Source organism: Nerophis lumbriciformis, linkage group LG10, assembly GCF_033978685.3.
Source record: "Nerophis lumbriciformis linkage group LG10, RoL_Nlum_v2.1, whole genome shotgun sequence".
NCBI classification, from domain to species: Eukaryota; Metazoa; Chordata; class Actinopteri; order Syngnathiformes; family Syngnathidae; genus Nerophis; species Nerophis lumbriciformis.
Window position 1 is genome coordinate 8,284,922 of NC_084557.2, and position 18,601 is coordinate 8,303,522.

Consider the following 18,601-nt stretch of genomic DNA (forward strand, 5'->3'; position numbering starts at 1 on the left):
CGCCTGATGGCAATATGCTCACATCGACGCTGAACTCTCGGTTCAGAGCTCGCTCTGGATCAGCTAATAGACATCCGGGTTCCGATGACGGTCAGCTGACTTCAACCAGGATGTCCACACAATTCTGAGTTCTCTAGTTTGACAACATTTTAATCTGAAAATGGCTTCTAACCCACCCATATTAAAAACTTCGCTCATCGATAACAAACGGTGAGTATTGACAATCACAGACAGGCTAAGAGATGAAGAAATCGCATTGATGTTTGCTTATAGATTACGTTTTTTCTACAGGCTCCAAAACTTGAAAAGTGCATTTGCACTAAAGTATGGAGCACACCCTCTCTTCTACGCATGTGCACCAGGAAGAGTCAATCTCATTGGTAACTTCATTTATACTGCTTATGTAATAATAATAACAATTCATATTTACAGTATGAAAATAAAACCGCAGATATAATGTGCTTTTTTTGCAGCAACAATGGCTTAAGCTAGTGATTGATTGATTGAAACTTTTATTAGTAGATTGCACAGTACAGTACATATTCCATACAATTGACCACTAAATGGTAACACCTGAATAAGTTTTTCAACTTGTTTAAGTCGGGGTCCACGTAAATCATACTTGCCAACCTTGAGACCTCCGATTTCGGGAGGTGGGGCGTGGTCGGGGGTGGGGTGGGGGGCGTGGTTGGGGGCGTGGTTAAGAGAGATATATATATATATATATATATATATATATATATATATATAAGAAATACTTGACTTTCAGTGAATTCTAGCTATATATATATATATATATATATATATATATATATATATATATATATATATGTCTTAATAAGGTTATCCAAAAAATAGTGCTCGATACGGTAGTAGAGCGCAATATATGTATGTGTGGGAAAAAAATCACAAGACTATTTCATCTCTACAGGCCTGTTTCATGAGGGGGGGTACCCTCAATCGTCAGGAGATTTTAATGGGAGCATTCGCATACCATGGTTTATATAGGGCACAGAGTGGGTGGGTACAGGCTGGCCTAGGGGCGTGGTGATTGGCTCATGTGTTACCTAGGAGGTGTTTACGTCTATGGCGGCATGTTGTTACAATTTCGCTGCACTTGTTGAGGGATGACAGGTCTGGACGGTAAATAATAAACAGTTTCTCTTTCAAGCATAGGTTGCATCTTTTATTACCACTATTGTAAGGTGTGCTGGATGCAAGAATTTGCCATGTTATTGAATATTCAACATTATTGTCTTTGAGGTCCCAAATGTGTTTGCTGAGTTCTGTGGTATTTCGCAGGTTTTTGTTCCTGAAAGAAGCCTTGTGATTGTTCCATCTGGTTTTGAATTCTCCCTCGGTTAATCCTACATATGTGTCGGATGTGTTAATGTCCTTGCGTATTACCTGAGATTGGTAGACAACTGATGTTTGTAAGCACCCCCCGTTGAGGGGGCAATCAGGTTTCTCAACAAGCAAACCGTCAACTTCCTTGACGTCACTTTCAACCTGACAAATAACAGCTACCAACCATTCACGAAACCCAACACAACACTCCAATACGTGCACCATGACAGCAACCACCCACCCACCACCACGAAAAGAATACCTACCGGAATCAATAAAAGGCTATCGATGCTGTCATCTAGCAAAGCTGAATTTGACCAAGCAACCCCCCCGTACCAAAAAGCCCTTGATGAAAGCGGATACAATTTCACCCTCACCTATGAACCCACGCCAGGAAACCAGCCAAAAAAGAACAGAAAACGGAACGACATCATCTGGTACAACCCCCCATACAGCAAAAACATCTCAACGAACATTGGACACAAATTCCTCAATCTGATTGACAAACACTTTCCCAAAGACAACATCCTAAGAAAAGTATTCAACAAGAACAACATTAAATTGAGCTACAGCTGCATGAACAATATACGACAAATCATCTCAAACCACAACAAAACAATTGCAAATGAGCCGTCGGCCCTCAGACAGAGCGACTCCAAAACCAACAAAGGATGTAATTGTCGAAAGAAACCTGATTGCCCCCTCAACGGGGGGTGCTTACAAACATCAGTTGTCTACTAATCTAAGGTAATACGCAAGGACATTAACACATCCGACACATATGTAGGATTAACCGAGGGAGAATTCAAAACCAGATGGAACAATCACAAGGCTTCTTTCAGGAACAAAAACCTGAGAAATACCACAGAACTCAGCAAACACATTTGGGACCTCAAAGACAATAATGTTGAATATTCAATAACATGGCAAATTCTTGCATCCAGCACACCTTACAATAGTGGTAATAAAAGATGCAACCTATGCTTGAAAGAGAAACTGTTTATTATTTTCAGTCCAGACCTGTCATCCCTCAACAAGCGCAGCGAAATTGACGTAATAGACGTAAACACCTCCTAGGTAACACATGAGCCAATCACCACGCCCCTAGGCCAGCCTGTACCCACCCACTCTGTGCCCTATATAAACCATGGTATGCGAATGCTCCCATTAAAATCTCCTGACCATTGAGGGTACCCCCCCTCATGAAACAGGCCTGTAGAGATGAAATAGTCTTGTGATTTTTTTCCCACACATACATATATATATATATATATATGTATATATATATATATATAAATAAAATAAATACTTCAATTTCAGTGTTCATTTACAAACTACAACTCACAAACACTTTAGAGTTAGGCTCCACCATCAGAATGTGTACTTAAACTTATAAAGATCGCATGGATATTATTCAGTGAGTTGATTCACCAAAACTAACCTGTTATACAGGAGGAAAAAGCACACAGGACGTTTCAATTGTTCACAGACTGGTCGCGCTCATCAGAATGACAAGACACTTCCGGTCTGCAGGCGATAGCATTTAATTGGGAAGAAACGCCCTACTGCCCCCTACTGACCAATGTGAATACTGATAAATGTGTAATGACAGCTCCAAAAACGAATTCAAGCCACAAAATAAAATAAATAAATCAACACAAAAATGTGACACATTATGGGTGGGTCACATATGCATGTACATTAGATGGCAGTATTGTCCTGTTTAAAAGTGTCACAACATTGCTGTTTACGGCAGACGAACTGCTTTACGGTAGACACTGTTGTTGTGTGTTGTCAACACGTCACTCAGGTCCGCCTGAATTTCGGGGGTTTTTCGGGAGAAATTTTGTCCCGGGAGGTTTTCGGGAGAGGCGCTGAATTTCGGGAGTGTCCCGGAAAATCCGGGAGGGTTGGCAAGTATGACGTAAATCAATTCAGTAGCTTAATAGGCCTACGTAGTCATTAAAACAAGGCAGAGGTTTTTAATACACTGTAACACTACACATAGTTTGAACAGTAACACTGTGTTTAAATCACTTTAACTTAATCAAGTGATTTGGCGTACAACTAGATAGATCCTGTGTACCATGAATTGATTAACGTGGACCCCGACTTAAACAAGTTGAAAAACTTATTCGGGTGTTACCATTTAGTGGTCAATTGTACGGAATATGTACTGTACTGTGCAATCTACTAATAAATGTTTCAATCAATCAATCAAAAACCACTTGTGATACACATACCAAAGTTTGATAATCACTGGCTTAAAGGGAATTGTTCTTTTTTTATTTATTTTTTTACGTTTGCCTATGGTTTACAATCATGAAAAACAAGAAGACAAAAGGTTTTTGTTTTTTTTTTGCTTTCTAACATTTACGAATCGTCTCGTTCTAGCTAATGGGAGCAATCAATTCTACCTCTAAATCACTTTAAAAAGGCATTAAAAAACCATCAACAATACTTAATTTACGTTCCGTAACCCTTATGCTAAGCAAACTGTACCAACATTGTTATTGTATGTGCGAACACTGAGGAACTATTTTTCTATCGTAGTAACACATCGGCCTGACACGGTATTAGCCGTAAAAGCTAACTACGGCAAGAGATAAGCTAGCTTCTACAACAGCACGAAACACGTTTGAGTTTGTAATGCACAACACTGCGATACGACACCAATCTGTACTGACTGAAAAACAGGAACAATCATTACAGTATCTGTAAAGTATTATTTCATGTTTTGTTTGTACACAGCTATCTAGACAGTGTAGGTACTGTAGTTGTAATAACACGCATAGCGGGCTGCGTGTATCATGGTCGATATTAACGTGTCTCACTCGATGGACAGTTGTTCGTCTGGTCTAGTTGGCAGAGGACGTAAGCAATCCATTTATGTCGAAATAGCTTGTCTCCAAGTTCCATATTTATAGCGTCAAAATCGCTTTCATTCCCCTCTCCCGGCTTCCGTCTGCTCCAACATCTCACTCTTCCTTCTTCCTTCATAAGCAGTAGTTCATCCTCAGTATATTCAGCTTCAAAAGTATAAGGTTGCGAATCCTTATTTGTCCAAAAATAGTCATCTTTGTTGTCCGTTACCAAATCTGCCATGAGTAGAAAACACACTTGTGTTTGATTCCGGAAGTGGGAACACACATTTTGGGAGTCAGACGTGCGCGGCTATGGAAACGGAAATCAATGCGCGGAATAAATCAGTCTTGGAAATGATTAAAATGACCAAAGTATGGTAAATATTGAACATATTACATATTGTTATGATCGTGTCGGTTACTACATAATATATATAATTGCGGTATATAAAACGTTGCTGCAGGGTTTTGAAGGCTACAACGGTGACTTTCATTAGCCGCATCTTTCAAGCGTTTTTTATCAACTTTAAAATTTAAAAAAAAAATAAAATAAAAAAAAAAGATGTGTGTTCTTGTCTCTCATAATGATTGTGAACAATAGGCAAAATTCCAAAAAAAAAAGTGCAGTTCCCTTTTAAGCATTCAACACGCAGTATTTCTCCATTTATTGGTTTTTATTTAGCTTTTTCTCATTTTCCCATCTAACAGGCGAGCACATTGATTACTGCGGCTACTCCGTTCTTCCGATGGCCATTGAACAGAATATTCTTGCTGCTGTGTCATTAAATAATTCCAGGACAATCCAGCTGGCTAACACAGATACTCTGTACAAGTAAGATCTTTTTTTAAAAGTTCCAATGCTATTTTTCAACAATTTTTAATATGTTTTAAAGGTCCAACAATAGTTTATTAAGACTCTTGGCCAAAAATTGTGCTGGAAATTGGACATTTTAAAAATGATGCTCCTTAGCACTATTTGGAATGCACTGTTTTGTAGGGATGTGAATCTTACTACTCCCGATTCAATTACATACCGAGTTTTGGGGGGATGGCTCGATTTAAAATAAACTCTTTGATTCAAACAAATTCTAACAATTTATTATTTGGTACACAAATTATAATAAAACTTTTCAAGACAGGTTACAAAAGCTCTGTTTGGCTGCTGACGTATGAGGTAACCGCTGAGATGGCCTAAAAATCGTCTTTTAAAAAATGGAATATGGAAAATTCTGAATCGGTTCAGAAAAAAATACGAAACCCAATTAGGATGGGAATCGATTTTTTTCCCGCACCCTTACTGTTTTGTGTCTGTAGTAATGTTGCGGGATATAGACAATATACGATATTAATGATCTGAATTTGGCCTACGATAGAGCTTATAATAGTCTTGTGACAATTAGAATCACAATTTATTGGCCAATTATGTTTAACACACATGGAATTGGACTTGGTAGACTGTGCTTTCTTTGTTTAATATGAGAAATAAAGAAAAAAGATAGAGAAAATGCATATTGATGACACAATTTAGCTGTGCCCTGCAAAGGCTTTGAATATAAAAACAATCTAACTATGAGCAAGTCAGAGACAGTATTACAGTATGTCCATTACGAAGTAAGCTCAGTCTAAGCACGTATTTTCAAAATAAATGTTTTGTATAATTATGGACCTTTTTAAATATGCTCAAATACAATGTTGTTATGTGCACTCAGATGATGGTGGTTTTTATTTATGCAGGGATTTCACTGTGTCGTGCTCAGAGGATATAGTCATTGACAGAGATAACCCAAAGTGGTATTATTATTTCCTCTGTGGAGTTAAAGGCATTCAGGTAGGACATGAGCATCGATGTGATGCTTACACATGCCAAATGCTGGATACACACAGTTCCAGATATTAAACGAAAATTACAAAACCCAAAACCATTGAAGTCGGCACGTTGTGTAAATGGTAAATAAAAACAGAATACAATGATTTGCAAATCATTTTCAACTTCTATTCAATTGAATAGACTGCAAAGACAAGATACTTAACGTTCAAACTGGTCAACTTTGTTATTTTTTGCAAATATTAGCTCATTTGGAATTTGATGCATTGCAACATGTTTCAAAAAAGCTGGCACAAGTGGCAAAAAAGCTCATCAAACACTTATTTGGAACATATCACAGGTGAACAGGCTAATTGGGAACAGGTGTGTGCCAGGATTGGGTATAAAAGCAGCTTACATGAAATGCTCAGTCATTCACAAACAAGGATGGGGCGAGGGTTACCACTTTGTCAACAAATGCGTCCAACAGTTTAAGAACAACATTTCTCAACAAGCTATTGCAAGGAATTTAGGGATTTCACCATGTACAGTCCGTAATATCCTCAAAAGGTTCAGAGAATCTAGAAAAAGGCCGAAAACCAACATTGAATGCCCGTGACCTTGGATCCCTCAGGCGGTATTGCATCAAAAAGCGACATCAGTGTGTAAAGGATATCACCACATGGGCTCAGGAACACTTCAGAAAACCACTGTCAGTAACTACAGTTTCTTCGCTACACCTGTAAGTGCAAGTTAAAACTCTACTATGCAAAGTGAAAGCCATTTATCAACAACACCCAGAAATGCCGCCAGCTTCGCTGGGCCCGAGCTCATCTAAGATGGACTGATGCAAAGTGGAAAAGTGTTCTGTGGTCTGACGAGTCCACATTTCAAATTGTTTTTGGAAACTGTGGACGTCGTGTCCTCCGGACCAAAGAGGAAAAGAACCATCCGGACAGTTATAGGCGCAAAGTTCAAAATCCAGCATCTGTGATGGTATGGGGGTGTATTAGTGCCCAAGGCATGGGTAACTTACACATCTGTGAAGGCACCATTAATGCTGAAATGTACATACAGGTTTTGGAGCAACATATGTTGCCATCCAAGCAACGTCTTTTTCATAGACGCCCCTGCTTATTTCAGCAAGACAATGCCAAGCCACATTCTGCACATGTTGCAACAGCGTGGCTTCATAGTAAAAAAGTGCGGGTACTAGACTGGCCTGCCTGTAGTCCAGACCTGTCTCCCATTGAAAATGTGTGGCGCATTATGAAGCCTAAAATATCACAACGGTGACCCCGGACTGTTGAACAACTTAAGCTGTACATCAAGCAAGAATGGGAAATAATTCCACCTGAAAAGCTTCAAAAATGTGTCTCCTCAGTTCTCAAGCATTTACTGAGTGTTGTTAAAAGGAAAGGCCATGTAACACAGTGGTAAAAATGCCCCTGTGACAACTTTTTTGCAATGTGTTGCTGCCATTAAATTCTACGTTAATGATTATTTGCAAACAAAAAGGAAGTTTCTCAGTTGGAACATTAAATATCTTGTCTTTGCAGTCTATTCAATTGAATATAAGTTGAAAAGGATTTGCAAATCATTGTATTCTGTTTTTATTTACCATTTACACAACGTGACAACTTCACTGGTTTTGGGTTTTGTATACTGACATCAAAATTACAACTACGGAATGACACTTCTTTTGTGTTGAATACAGGAGAAGTTTGGAATCACAGACCTACCAGGAATGTCATGTTTGGTCGACGGAAACATTCCACCAAGCTCCGGCCTGTCCAGCTCCAGTGCCCTCGTGTGTTGTGCTGGGCTCGTAACAATGAAGACAAATCAGAAGTCCCTCTCTAAAGTAAAACACATACGGTAATCATTAAAAAACAAACATCGCTATTTCTCATTTTACTCTCTTTATTTTAGGTGGCTCTTGCAGAACTATGTGCTAAATGTGAGCGCTACATTGGCACAGAGGGAGGAGGCATGGACCAATCCATCTCATTCCTGGCAGAGAAAGGAACCGTATGTAGTATGATTATTAATCAGGGTATTCACAAATCCGACCTTCCCTTAAACGAAGTGATTACGATACTGTATGATACAGGAAACCCTTGTTTATTGTGGTTAATTAGTTCCAGGCCTGACCGTGGTGAATTCATTTCTGTGAAGTAAGAATAATTCATTCATACCGACAGCCATCAGACTGTATAATGCATATGTTCCTTTTGACTGTACTTGTACTGTAAATGTATAATGTATTTATGTTATTCACATGTGAATAATGCTGTATAATAGACTGTGTTTATGTTATTCACATGTGAATAATGCTGTATACTGCTGTATTTATATTATTCACATGTGAATAATGCTGTATAATAGACTGTATTTATATTATTCACATGTGAATAATGCTGTATAATATACTGTATTTATATTATTCACATGTGAATAATGCTGTGTAATAGACTGTATTTATATTATTCACATGTGAATAATGCTGTATAATAGACTGTATTTATATTATTCACATGTGAATAATGCTGTATAATAGACTGTATTTATATTATTCACATGTGAATAATGCTGTATAATAGACTGTATTTATATTATTCACATGTGATTAATGCTGTATAATAGACTGTATTTATATTATTCACATGTGAATAATGCTGTATAATAGACTGTATTTATATTATTCACATGTGAATAATGCTGTATAATAGACTGTATTTATATTATTCACATGTGAATAATGCTGTATGATAGACTGTATTTATATTATTCACATGTGAATAATGCTGTATAATAGACTGTATTTATATTATTCACATGTGAATAATGCTGTATAATAGACTGTATTTATATTATTCACATGTGAATAATGCTGTATAATAGACTGTATTTATATTATTCACATGTGAATAATGCTGTATGATAGACTGTATTTATATTATTCACATGTGAATAATGCTGTATAATAGACTGTATTTATATTATTCACATGTGAATAATGCTGTATAATAGACTGTATTTATATTATTCACATGTAAAAAATACCCAAGTGTTTATTGTCTATTGTGAGCGAACTGCAGTGCTGAATTTCCCCCAGGGATCAATAAAGTACTTTCTATTCTATTCTATGTATAGAATATTTTCATAGCTAGAGTATAAAAAAAAACTTCTTAATATTTTTTCAACATTATGAGAGTTCTCTAGACATTAAATAACACCCACAAAGTTTTATCTTATTCGTATTCTCCAATCCCGCCCGTGCTGTGTAAGTGAGACAAAAGTGCCTAAGTCTGATTAATGAGGCGGACTTTGCCGTGACGCCTTTTTTTTTCAGTTGCGTAAAAAATTGCGGCGCATGGAGTTTTACCACCATTTGTGGAATATCGTTGAAATCCATGAAAAAGATAACAGTTTGAATTTGAAAAAGCAGTATCAATCCAGGCTGTGCTTGTCATGTTTACATGTGTCGCCATGCTGATGTAGTGCGTGTATGCATGCTACAACAGCTTCTTCTTCCTTGCTGGATCGAAATAATAATTTGTAGATGTAACATTGTTTACTTGGTATTATAACCCAGAGGGGGGGCTGACAGTTTGATATTAACAGTCAAAAAATCAATTTGCAATTATTTGACATTCTTCTCATACAAATGTAAACATAGGTCAACCAATCAATCAATCAATCAATCAATCAATCAATGTTTACTTATATTGCCCAACCACATAAGAGAATTGAAAATGAGTCATATTTCATGAAAATTGTAACTCCTGCTGAGGCAGATTCTTGTTCTGGAGGGAAGCGTCACATAACAAAGCGTGCCACCTGCAAAAAGCCAAAGTCTTACATCATGTGTGAAATTAGATGCAAATGGTACTTTGGTCACATAAAAAATTGCACCAACGCCTCTGGACGCGCTATATTAAATTAGTTGTGTGTATGTTCTTCCATCAACAGGCAAAGCTGATTGAGTTTGAGCCTTTGAGAGCCACTGATGTCCAGCTCCCCGATGGTGCTGTGTTTGTGATTTCCAACAGCTGTGTGGGGATGAACAAAGCAGCATCTTCTCACTTCAATATCCGTGTGGTCGAGTGTCGGATAGCAACAAAGGTACAGTGCAAACGCATAAGAGTGTCACAAATGTGTTTATTTAATAGGGTATTTCTCCCAATATGTACAGTGTTTACCACAGGAATGCAATCCATTTGTGGCTGTTGTTGGTCAGGGGGGTTGACCTGGCGTACTCGTCAAATTTGCATAATTGAACATGACGCATTTTTCAAAACTTGTAAAAAAAAACTACAGATGACATTCTGTTGATTATTTTAGTTATTTTTTTAATGATACAAACAAGGTTTTTAATGGCGAAGGAGCTCGCAGCAGCATAATCCCTCCTTTGTTTATTCTCAGTAGTTATATATGGCATCCCAAAGCATAGCATTTTGCTTCCCTGCTTCATAACAAGCCCATATATGGTCATTGCTTGCTAAAAAACTGGGTCTTAGAAAGTCAACATTCAATTGTAGAACATAAAACAGGGTACGAATGATAAAGGGAATTTTTGAAGTTAAAGTTAAAGTACCAATGATTGTCACACACTAAGTGTGGTGAAATTCGTCCTCTGCATTCGACCCATCCCCTTGTTCACCCCCTGGGAGGTGAGGGGAGCAGTGGGCAGCAGCGGTGCCGCGCCCGGGAATAATTTTTGGTGATTTAACCCCCAATTCCAACCCTTGATGCTGAATGCCAAGCAGGGAGGTAATGGGTCCCATTTTTATAGTCTTTGGTATGACTCGGCCGGGGTTTGAACTCACAACCTACTGATCTCAGGGCGGACACTCTAACCTCTAGGCCACTGAGCAGGTGAAAAGTAAAACGTCCCTCCAGATCAAGGTTTGCAACCCGCGGATCTGGGGCAAAATGTGGCTGTTCTGCCTCCTTGTTGTGGCCCCCTCTGATTTTTTTAACCCCGGAGTGAGAAAGGTCTGCATTTTTAAAAAGAGTTCTATAATTTCCGACTGTCTGTGAGGCCGTGAATGAGCACAGGCTGAGTTCTGAGGCGCAAGGAAGGCGTGTGTTCAGTTCTGCTTCTCGAGTGTGCGACCCCATGGTTGAGCTAACCATGAATACTTGCCAAAAAATAAAAGAGTAAATAAAAAAGTGTTTAAAGGGGAACATTATCACCAGACCTATGTAAGCGTCAATATATACCTTGATGTTGCAGAAAAAAGACCATATATTTTTTTAACCGATTTCCGAACTTTAAATGGGTGAATTTTGGCGAATTAAACGCCTTTCTAATATTCGCTCTCGGAGCGATGACGTCACGTTGTGACGTCACATCGGGAAGCAATCCGCCATTTTCAGCTCTGTTATTTTCCGTTTTTTCGACTGTTTTCCGTACCTTGGAGACATCATGCCTCGTCGGTGTGTTGTCGGAGGGTGTAACAACACGAACAGGGACGGATTCAAGTTGCACCAGTGGCCCAAAGATGCGAAAGTGGCAAGAAATTGGACGTTTGTTTCGCACACTTTACTGACGAAAGCTATGCTACGACAGAGATGGCAAGAATGTGTGGATATGCTGCGACACTCAAAGCAGATGCATTTCCCACGATAAAGTCAAAGAAATCTGCCGCCAGACCCCCATTGAATCTGCCGGAGTGTGTGAGCAATTCCGGGACAAAGGTCCTCGGTAGCACGGCAAGCAATGGCGGCAGTTTGTTCCCGCAGACGAGCGAGCTAAACCCCCCTGGATGTCTTGGCTCACACCGTCCCTTATGCCACCGAAGATGATCAAGAGAAGAATATCGACCCTAGCTTCACTGGCCTGCTGACATCAACTCCAAAACTGGACAGATCAGCTTTCAGGAAAAGAGAGCGGATGAGGGTATGTCTACAGAATATATTAATTGATGAAAATTGGGCTGTCTGCACTCTCAAAGTGCATGTTGTTGCCAAATGTATTTCATATGCTGTAAACCTAGTTCATAGTTGTTAGTTTCCTTTAATGCCAAACAAACACATACCAATCGTTGGTTAGAAGGCGATCGCCGAATTCGTCCTCGCTTTCTCCCGTGTCGCTGGCTGTCGTGTCGTTTTCGTCGTTTTCGCTTGCATACGGTTCAAACCCTTCCATCCATCCATTTTCTACCGCTTATTCCCTTTTGGGGTCGCGGGGGGCGCTGGAGCCTATCTCAGCTACAATCGGGCGGAAGGCGGGGTACACCCTGGACAAGTCGCCACCTCATCGCAGGGCCAACACAGACAGACAACATTCACACTCACATTCACACACTAGGGCCAATTTAGTGTTGCCAATCAACCTATCCCCAGGTGCATGTCTTAGGAGGTGGGAAGAAGCCGGAGTACCCGGAGGGAACCCACGCAGTCACGGGGAGAACATGCAAACTCCACACAGAAAAATCCCGAGCCCGGGATTGAACCCAAGACTACTCAGGACCTTCGTATTGTGAGGCAGATGCACTAACCCCTCTTCTACCGTGCTGCCCACGGTTCAAACCGATATGGCTCAATAGCTTCAGTTTCTTCTTCAATTTCGTTTTCGCTACCTGCCTCCACACTACAACCATCCGTTTCAATACATGCGTAATCTGTTGAATCGCTTAAGCCGCTGAAATCCGAGTCTGAATCCGAGCTAATGTCGCTATAGCTTGCTGTTCTATGCGCCATGTTTGTTTGTGTTGGCATCACTGTGTGACGTCACAGGAAAATGGACGGGTGTATATAAAGATGGTTAAAAATCAGGCACTTTGAAGCTTTTTTTAGGGATATTGCGTGATGGGTAAAATTTTGAAAAAAACTTCGAAAAATAAAATAAGCCACTGGGAACTGATTTTTAATGGTTTTAACCCTTCTGAAATTGTGATAATGTTCCCCTTTAATGTCACATGGACAGATTGCTTTTCCTGTAAAATAATATTTTTTTTACAAGTTTATAAGCTGTGTTACATTTTGTGGCTCTATACTATTTTTTTTCTTTAGTGGAAGAAGCAGCAAAATGTCTATTTTGATAGTAAAGATTGCAGATCCCTGCTCCAGATGAACCATGATGTTCAACAAAAACAACGTTCTTTGGCCCTCCGGTCTTTTCTTTCAAATGTTACCTTTTATGAAACACTTTTTCATCAGTACTGGTTGCTTAGCGTTTGCTGTGGTCGCCTCTATTAACTCTAGGTCTCAGCGGGTATCACCATATCTATTCGTGGCAAGTCACCACAAATAAATAATGACAAACACTGATGTACATAATGTAAGTGTTCATACCTAAATTAGGAGGAATGCATGTAGTGTTCAATGTGCCAATGCTTGTCGGTCATGGTGTGCATTCAGATGCTGGCCCACGCCAAAGGATTAAACCTGAGTAGGTTCTTGAAGCTGGCCCAGGTGCAGATGGAGCTAAAAGCGTCTCTGGAGGACATGCTGTCTCTGGTGGACGAGGTTCTGCATCCTGAGCCGTATAGCCGTAAGGAGATCTGTGAGGTTCTGGATCTCACCTCCGAGCAGTTTTCCAAAGAGCTGCTAAGTGCAAACACTCAACATGGTTAGCCAAACCACACTAATGTTCTTCTCTCAGGAACCATGCCAACAAAAACAACATTATTTATTTTGTCTTTTTGCTTGTGTTCTTTCAGTGGAACATTTCAAGCTGCACCAGAGAGCTAAGCATGTTTATGGTGAAGCGGCACGTGTTCTGCGTTTCAAGAGTGCGTGTGATTCTGGACCTGCCGAGTCCATCCAGCTCCTGGGAGACCTGATGAACCAAAGCCACGCTAGCTGCAGAGACCTGTATGAGTGCAGCTGTCCTGAACTGGACCACCTGGTGGATATTTGTCTGTGAGTAGGAAGTCTAAGTTGCTGTCCAGTTGTTGTATTTTGTTTTCTTACACTTCAGAGTCTCCTTTGCAAGTGTTGTATAGTAGACCTTGCATACAGTTGCAATTCCAAGACCTTATATGAGAGTAGTGCATTGTACACAGTACACAGAGAGCAGTTTTACAGAGCATTGAACGTGTCAGGATGTTGCTTCACCGTCTGTTAATAAAGCCAACAAAAAAATTAAGTAAAAATAAATAAATAAATAGATATCACAGTCAGAGAGTAGTCTTTGCCATTAAGTACAAACCCCAAAACCAGTGAAGTTGTGTAAATTGTAAAAAAAACTGAAAATAATGATTTACAAATCCTTTTCAACTTATATTCAATTGAATAGACTGCAAAGACAAGATATTTAATGTTCACACTGAGAAACTTTATTTTTTTTTGCAAATAATCATTAACTTAGAATTTAATGGCGAGCAACACACTGCAAAAAAGTTGTCACAGGGGCATTTTTACCACTGTGTTACACGGCCTTTCCTTTTCTTTTTTTTTAATAAATGTTTTTATTAAATTTGACAGGTATTACAATATACAATAGAACAGTAGTCACATTTTCCCCTTTTTTTTCCCACCCACTTCCAAGAACAACAACCCGACACATACCCCATACAAACATTAAACCCCCCCCCCCACCCCCCCGCCCCCCAGGTCCTACATACAGTAAGTTAAAGGTACAGTCACAAATGGAAAATAATTAGTACATCACTTTCTTCTCAACATAGGCAGATAGTAAATATACACCCAGAATAAATATAAATAAAAAAAAAAACCAAAAAAACCAAATAAAAAGGAAGCTGGTTTATGAAAGGTGAACTTTTCATGTGTCCTGTAGCGTCTTTAATTTAGCTATGTAGTCAACCACACAGCCCCAAACAGAATAAAACTTCCCAGGTGTCCCTCTAAGATTGAACTTTATTTTCTCCAGATCTAAATACATCATAAGGTCTTTAAGCCATAAGGAGGCTTTGGGGCAGACTGGTGACTTCCACTCCAGCAAAATTCTCCTACGTGCTAATAAGGATGCAAAGGCGATACTATCCTTAAATTTTCTCCTTATTTGGGGATCTGATACCGTCCCCGGCCTTTCCTTTTAACAACACTCAGTAAACGTTTGGGAACTGAGGAGACACATTTTTAAAGCTTTTCCCATTCTTGCTTGATGCACAGCTTAAGTTGTCTCCGTCGCGGTATGTTAGGCTTCATAATGCGCCACACATTTTCAATGGGAGACAGGTCTGGACTACAGGCAGGCCGGTTTAGAACCCGCACTCTTTTACTACCAAGCCCCGCTGTTGTAACACGTGCAGAATGTGGCTTTGCATTGTCTTGCTGAAATAAGCAGGGGCGTCCATGAAAAAGACGTTGCTTGGATGGAAACATATGTTGCTCCAAAACCTGTATGTACCTTTTAGCATTAATGGTGCCTTCACAGATGTGTAAGTTACCCATGCCTCGGGCACTAATACACCCCCATACCATCAAAGATGCTGGCTTTTGATATTTGCGCCTATATAAGTCAGAATGGTTCTTTTCCTCTTTGTTTCGGAGGACCCGACGTCCACAGTTTCCAAAAACAATTTGCATCAGTCCATCTTTGATGAGTCCGGGCCCAGCAAAGCTGACAGCGTTTCTGGGTGTTGTTTATAAATGGCTTTGGCTTTGCATAGTACTTGCACTTACAGATGTAGCGACAAACTGTAGTTACTGACAGTGGTTTTCTGAAGTGTTCCTGAGCCCATGTGGTGATATCCTTTACACACAGATGTCGCTTTTTGATGCAGTACCGTCAGAGGGATTGAAGGTCACGGGCATGCTGCTTACGTACAGAGATTTCTCCAGATTCTCTGAACCTTTTGATGATATTACGGACCGTAGATGGTGAAATCCCTAAATTCCTTGCAATAGCTGGTTGAGAAATGTTCTTAAACTGTTGGACAATTTGCTCACGCATTTGTTCACAAAGTGGTGACCCTCGCCCCATCCTTGTATGTGAATGATTGAGCATTTCATGGAAGCTGCTTTTATACCCAATCATGGCACCCACCTGTTCCCAATTAGCCTGTTCACCTGTGGGATGTTCCAAATAAGTGTTTGATGAGCATTCCTCAACTTTCTCAGTCTTTTTTGCCACTCGTGCCAGCTTTTTTGAAACATGTTGCAGGCATCAAATTCCAAATGAGCTAATATTTGAAAAAAAATAAAAGTTTACCAGTTCGAACGTTAAGGATCTTGTCTTTGCAGTCTATTCAATTGAATATAAGTTGAAAATGATTTGCAAATAATTGTGTGTGAATGTGAGTGTGAATATTGTCTGTCTATCTGTGTTGGCCCTGCGATGAGGTGGCGACTTGTCCAGGGTGTACGCCGCCTTCCGCCCGATTGTAGCTGACATAGGCTCCAGCGACCCCAAAAGGGAATAAGCGGTAGAAAATGGATGGATGGATGGATGTGTTCTCTTTTTATTTACCATTTACACAACGTGACAACTTAACTCGTTTTGGGTTTTGTATTTATTAGTATTACTTGCACTTTTTATTTGAATATGAAAATCAATTAATAATAAATGTATGAGTCGCTTTAACAGCAGCTACAAAAGGATTTTTGTACTGTTTTGATGCATGATCTACTAACACAGCAGACACTTACTGAACCATTGAAAATCCAATCTGATACAAACAACCTCATTAAACACTACATTAACGTTCCAGATAACCTCCTGATAAAATGTTTTTATTTACTCAGTTGCGCTACTAAGCCCTTAAGTACGAAACTCCTATGTGTTATTGTGTACAGTATGATTATGATGCATTTCAATCATTAGAAAAAAGACAGTAAACCCATTTTTCTTGTTTGTCTTGTCGACAGGAAGTCCGGAGCTGTGGGCTCTCGGCTGACAGGAGCCGGTTGGGGGGGTTGTGCTGTCTCCATGGTTCCGAGTGACAAAGTCCAGTCTTTCCAGCAAGCAGTGAGGGAAGCCTACTACCTGCATGACTCGCGTCGAGCAGCCGTTGAGAAACAAAGTTTGTTTGTATCAAAGCCTGGTGGAGGAGCTGCCATTTATCTTGAGGAATGATCTGTATTGTTATTCAGTTTTACCTCCTTTTTCTTACTTTTTCAATGATTTGTTTTCCAACCAAAATTTGCCAAACTGTGTCCCAGTTTTCTCGGTTTGAACGTTGCCTGTAGCAAACTAGTACCGTTCACACATTGATGACTCTGTACTTTTTTCTGGAGTACAACTGCAAAATAAGCCACCATGGGGTCAAAGAAAGTTGTGAGTGCCAGCAATTTCAGGCGAGAACTACTGTTGAAATCAAGAAAGAACTTGTGCGATTTCATTTCTGTGTGACATTTTGTAACATATTACTAAAATGAACATTTTTAGACTTAGACTTAGACTTCCTTTTTATTGTCATTCAAATTTGAACTTTACAGTACAGATAAGAACGAAATTTTGTTGCATTAGCTCATGGTAGTGAGCCTCAGTGTCGTCCCCCCCCCCCCCCAATTGTTTACCTGTATCTCACCTTCTTTGTAAGGAGCGCCGGAAGTTGGCAGACCCGTCAGCGATCGTGTTCTGTCTCCCTGTAATGTTTGTCTGATCTTGAATGGGATTGTGCTGAAAATGTTTATTTCCCCTCGGGGATAAATAAAGTATTTCTGATTCTGATTCTGATTCTTTGGCCTGTGGGCTGGTAGGAACATTATCAGCTCTGTGTTGTACGGTTCTGATAACGCCCAGTTTGTGTTCCAGTGGGGGGAGTGAGTCAAAAAGTAGGTATTGATCGGGATGTGTGGGTTTTCGGTAAACCCTGACATGGAGACCCCTGTTTTCTGCAATGTGCACATCACAGTCTATATACAGTAATCCAAGTCTAAGACTAGACCTGACCAATCTAAGTCTATGAGAATGAAATGATAAGAGACAAAACGTCTTCTAAGACAAACCAAACAGACCAGTTGCGATCGGTTGTATGCCCTGAGATTTGAATGACCTGGATGAATAGGAACATTCATAAATACATTTGTATTCCAGTTTGACCAGTTGAGCTAAGCGTGATTGTTTGATTGTGCGCTGACACCCTCAATTGAACACATAGAGCATACTTGCCAACCTTGAGACCTCCGATTTCGGGAGGTGGGGGGTGGGGGTGTGGGCGGGGGGGGGGGGCGTGGTTAAGATATATATATATAAGAAATACTTGACTTTCAGTGAATTCTAGCTATATATATATATATATATATATATATATATATATATATATATATATATATATATATATATAAAATAAATACTTGAATTTCAGTGTTCATTTACAAACTACAACTCACAAACACTTTAGAGTTAGGCTCCACCATCAGAATGTGTACTTAAACTTATAAAGATCACATGGATATTATTCAGTGAGTTGATTCACCAAAACTAACCTGTTATACAGGAGGAAAAAGCACACAGGACGTTTCAATTGTTCACAGACTGGTCGCGCTCATCAGAATGACAAGACACTTCCGGTCTGCAGGTGATAGCATTCAATTGGGAAGAAACGCCCTACTGCCCCTACTGACCAATGTGAATACTGATAAATGTGTAATGACAGTTCCAAAAACGAATTCAAACCACAAAATAAAATAAATAAATCAACACAAAAATGTGACACATTATGGG

At 39.6% G+C, this 18,601-nt stretch overlaps 1 protein-coding gene across 1 annotated transcript; it reads left to right on the forward strand.

The window, feature by feature from the left end:
* Nucleotides 1-26: 26 nt before the first annotated feature.
* galk2 (galactokinase 2) lies at nucleotides 27-17,605 on the forward strand. The gene is made up of 10 exons (XM_061969334.1): nucleotides 27-210; nucleotides 292-380; nucleotides 4,920-5,043; nucleotides 5,946-6,039; nucleotides 7,733-7,879; nucleotides 7,948-8,046; nucleotides 9,991-10,143; nucleotides 13,387-13,597; nucleotides 13,689-13,890; nucleotides 16,801-17,605. The coding sequence occupies exons 1-10, from the start codon at nucleotides 161-163 to the stop codon at nucleotides 17,006-17,008; spliced, it is 1,377 nt and encodes a 458-aa protein (XP_061825318.1). The 5' UTR covers nucleotides 27-160; the 3' UTR covers nucleotides 17,009-17,605.
* The last annotated feature ends 996 nt before the right edge of the window (nucleotides 17,606-18,601 follow it).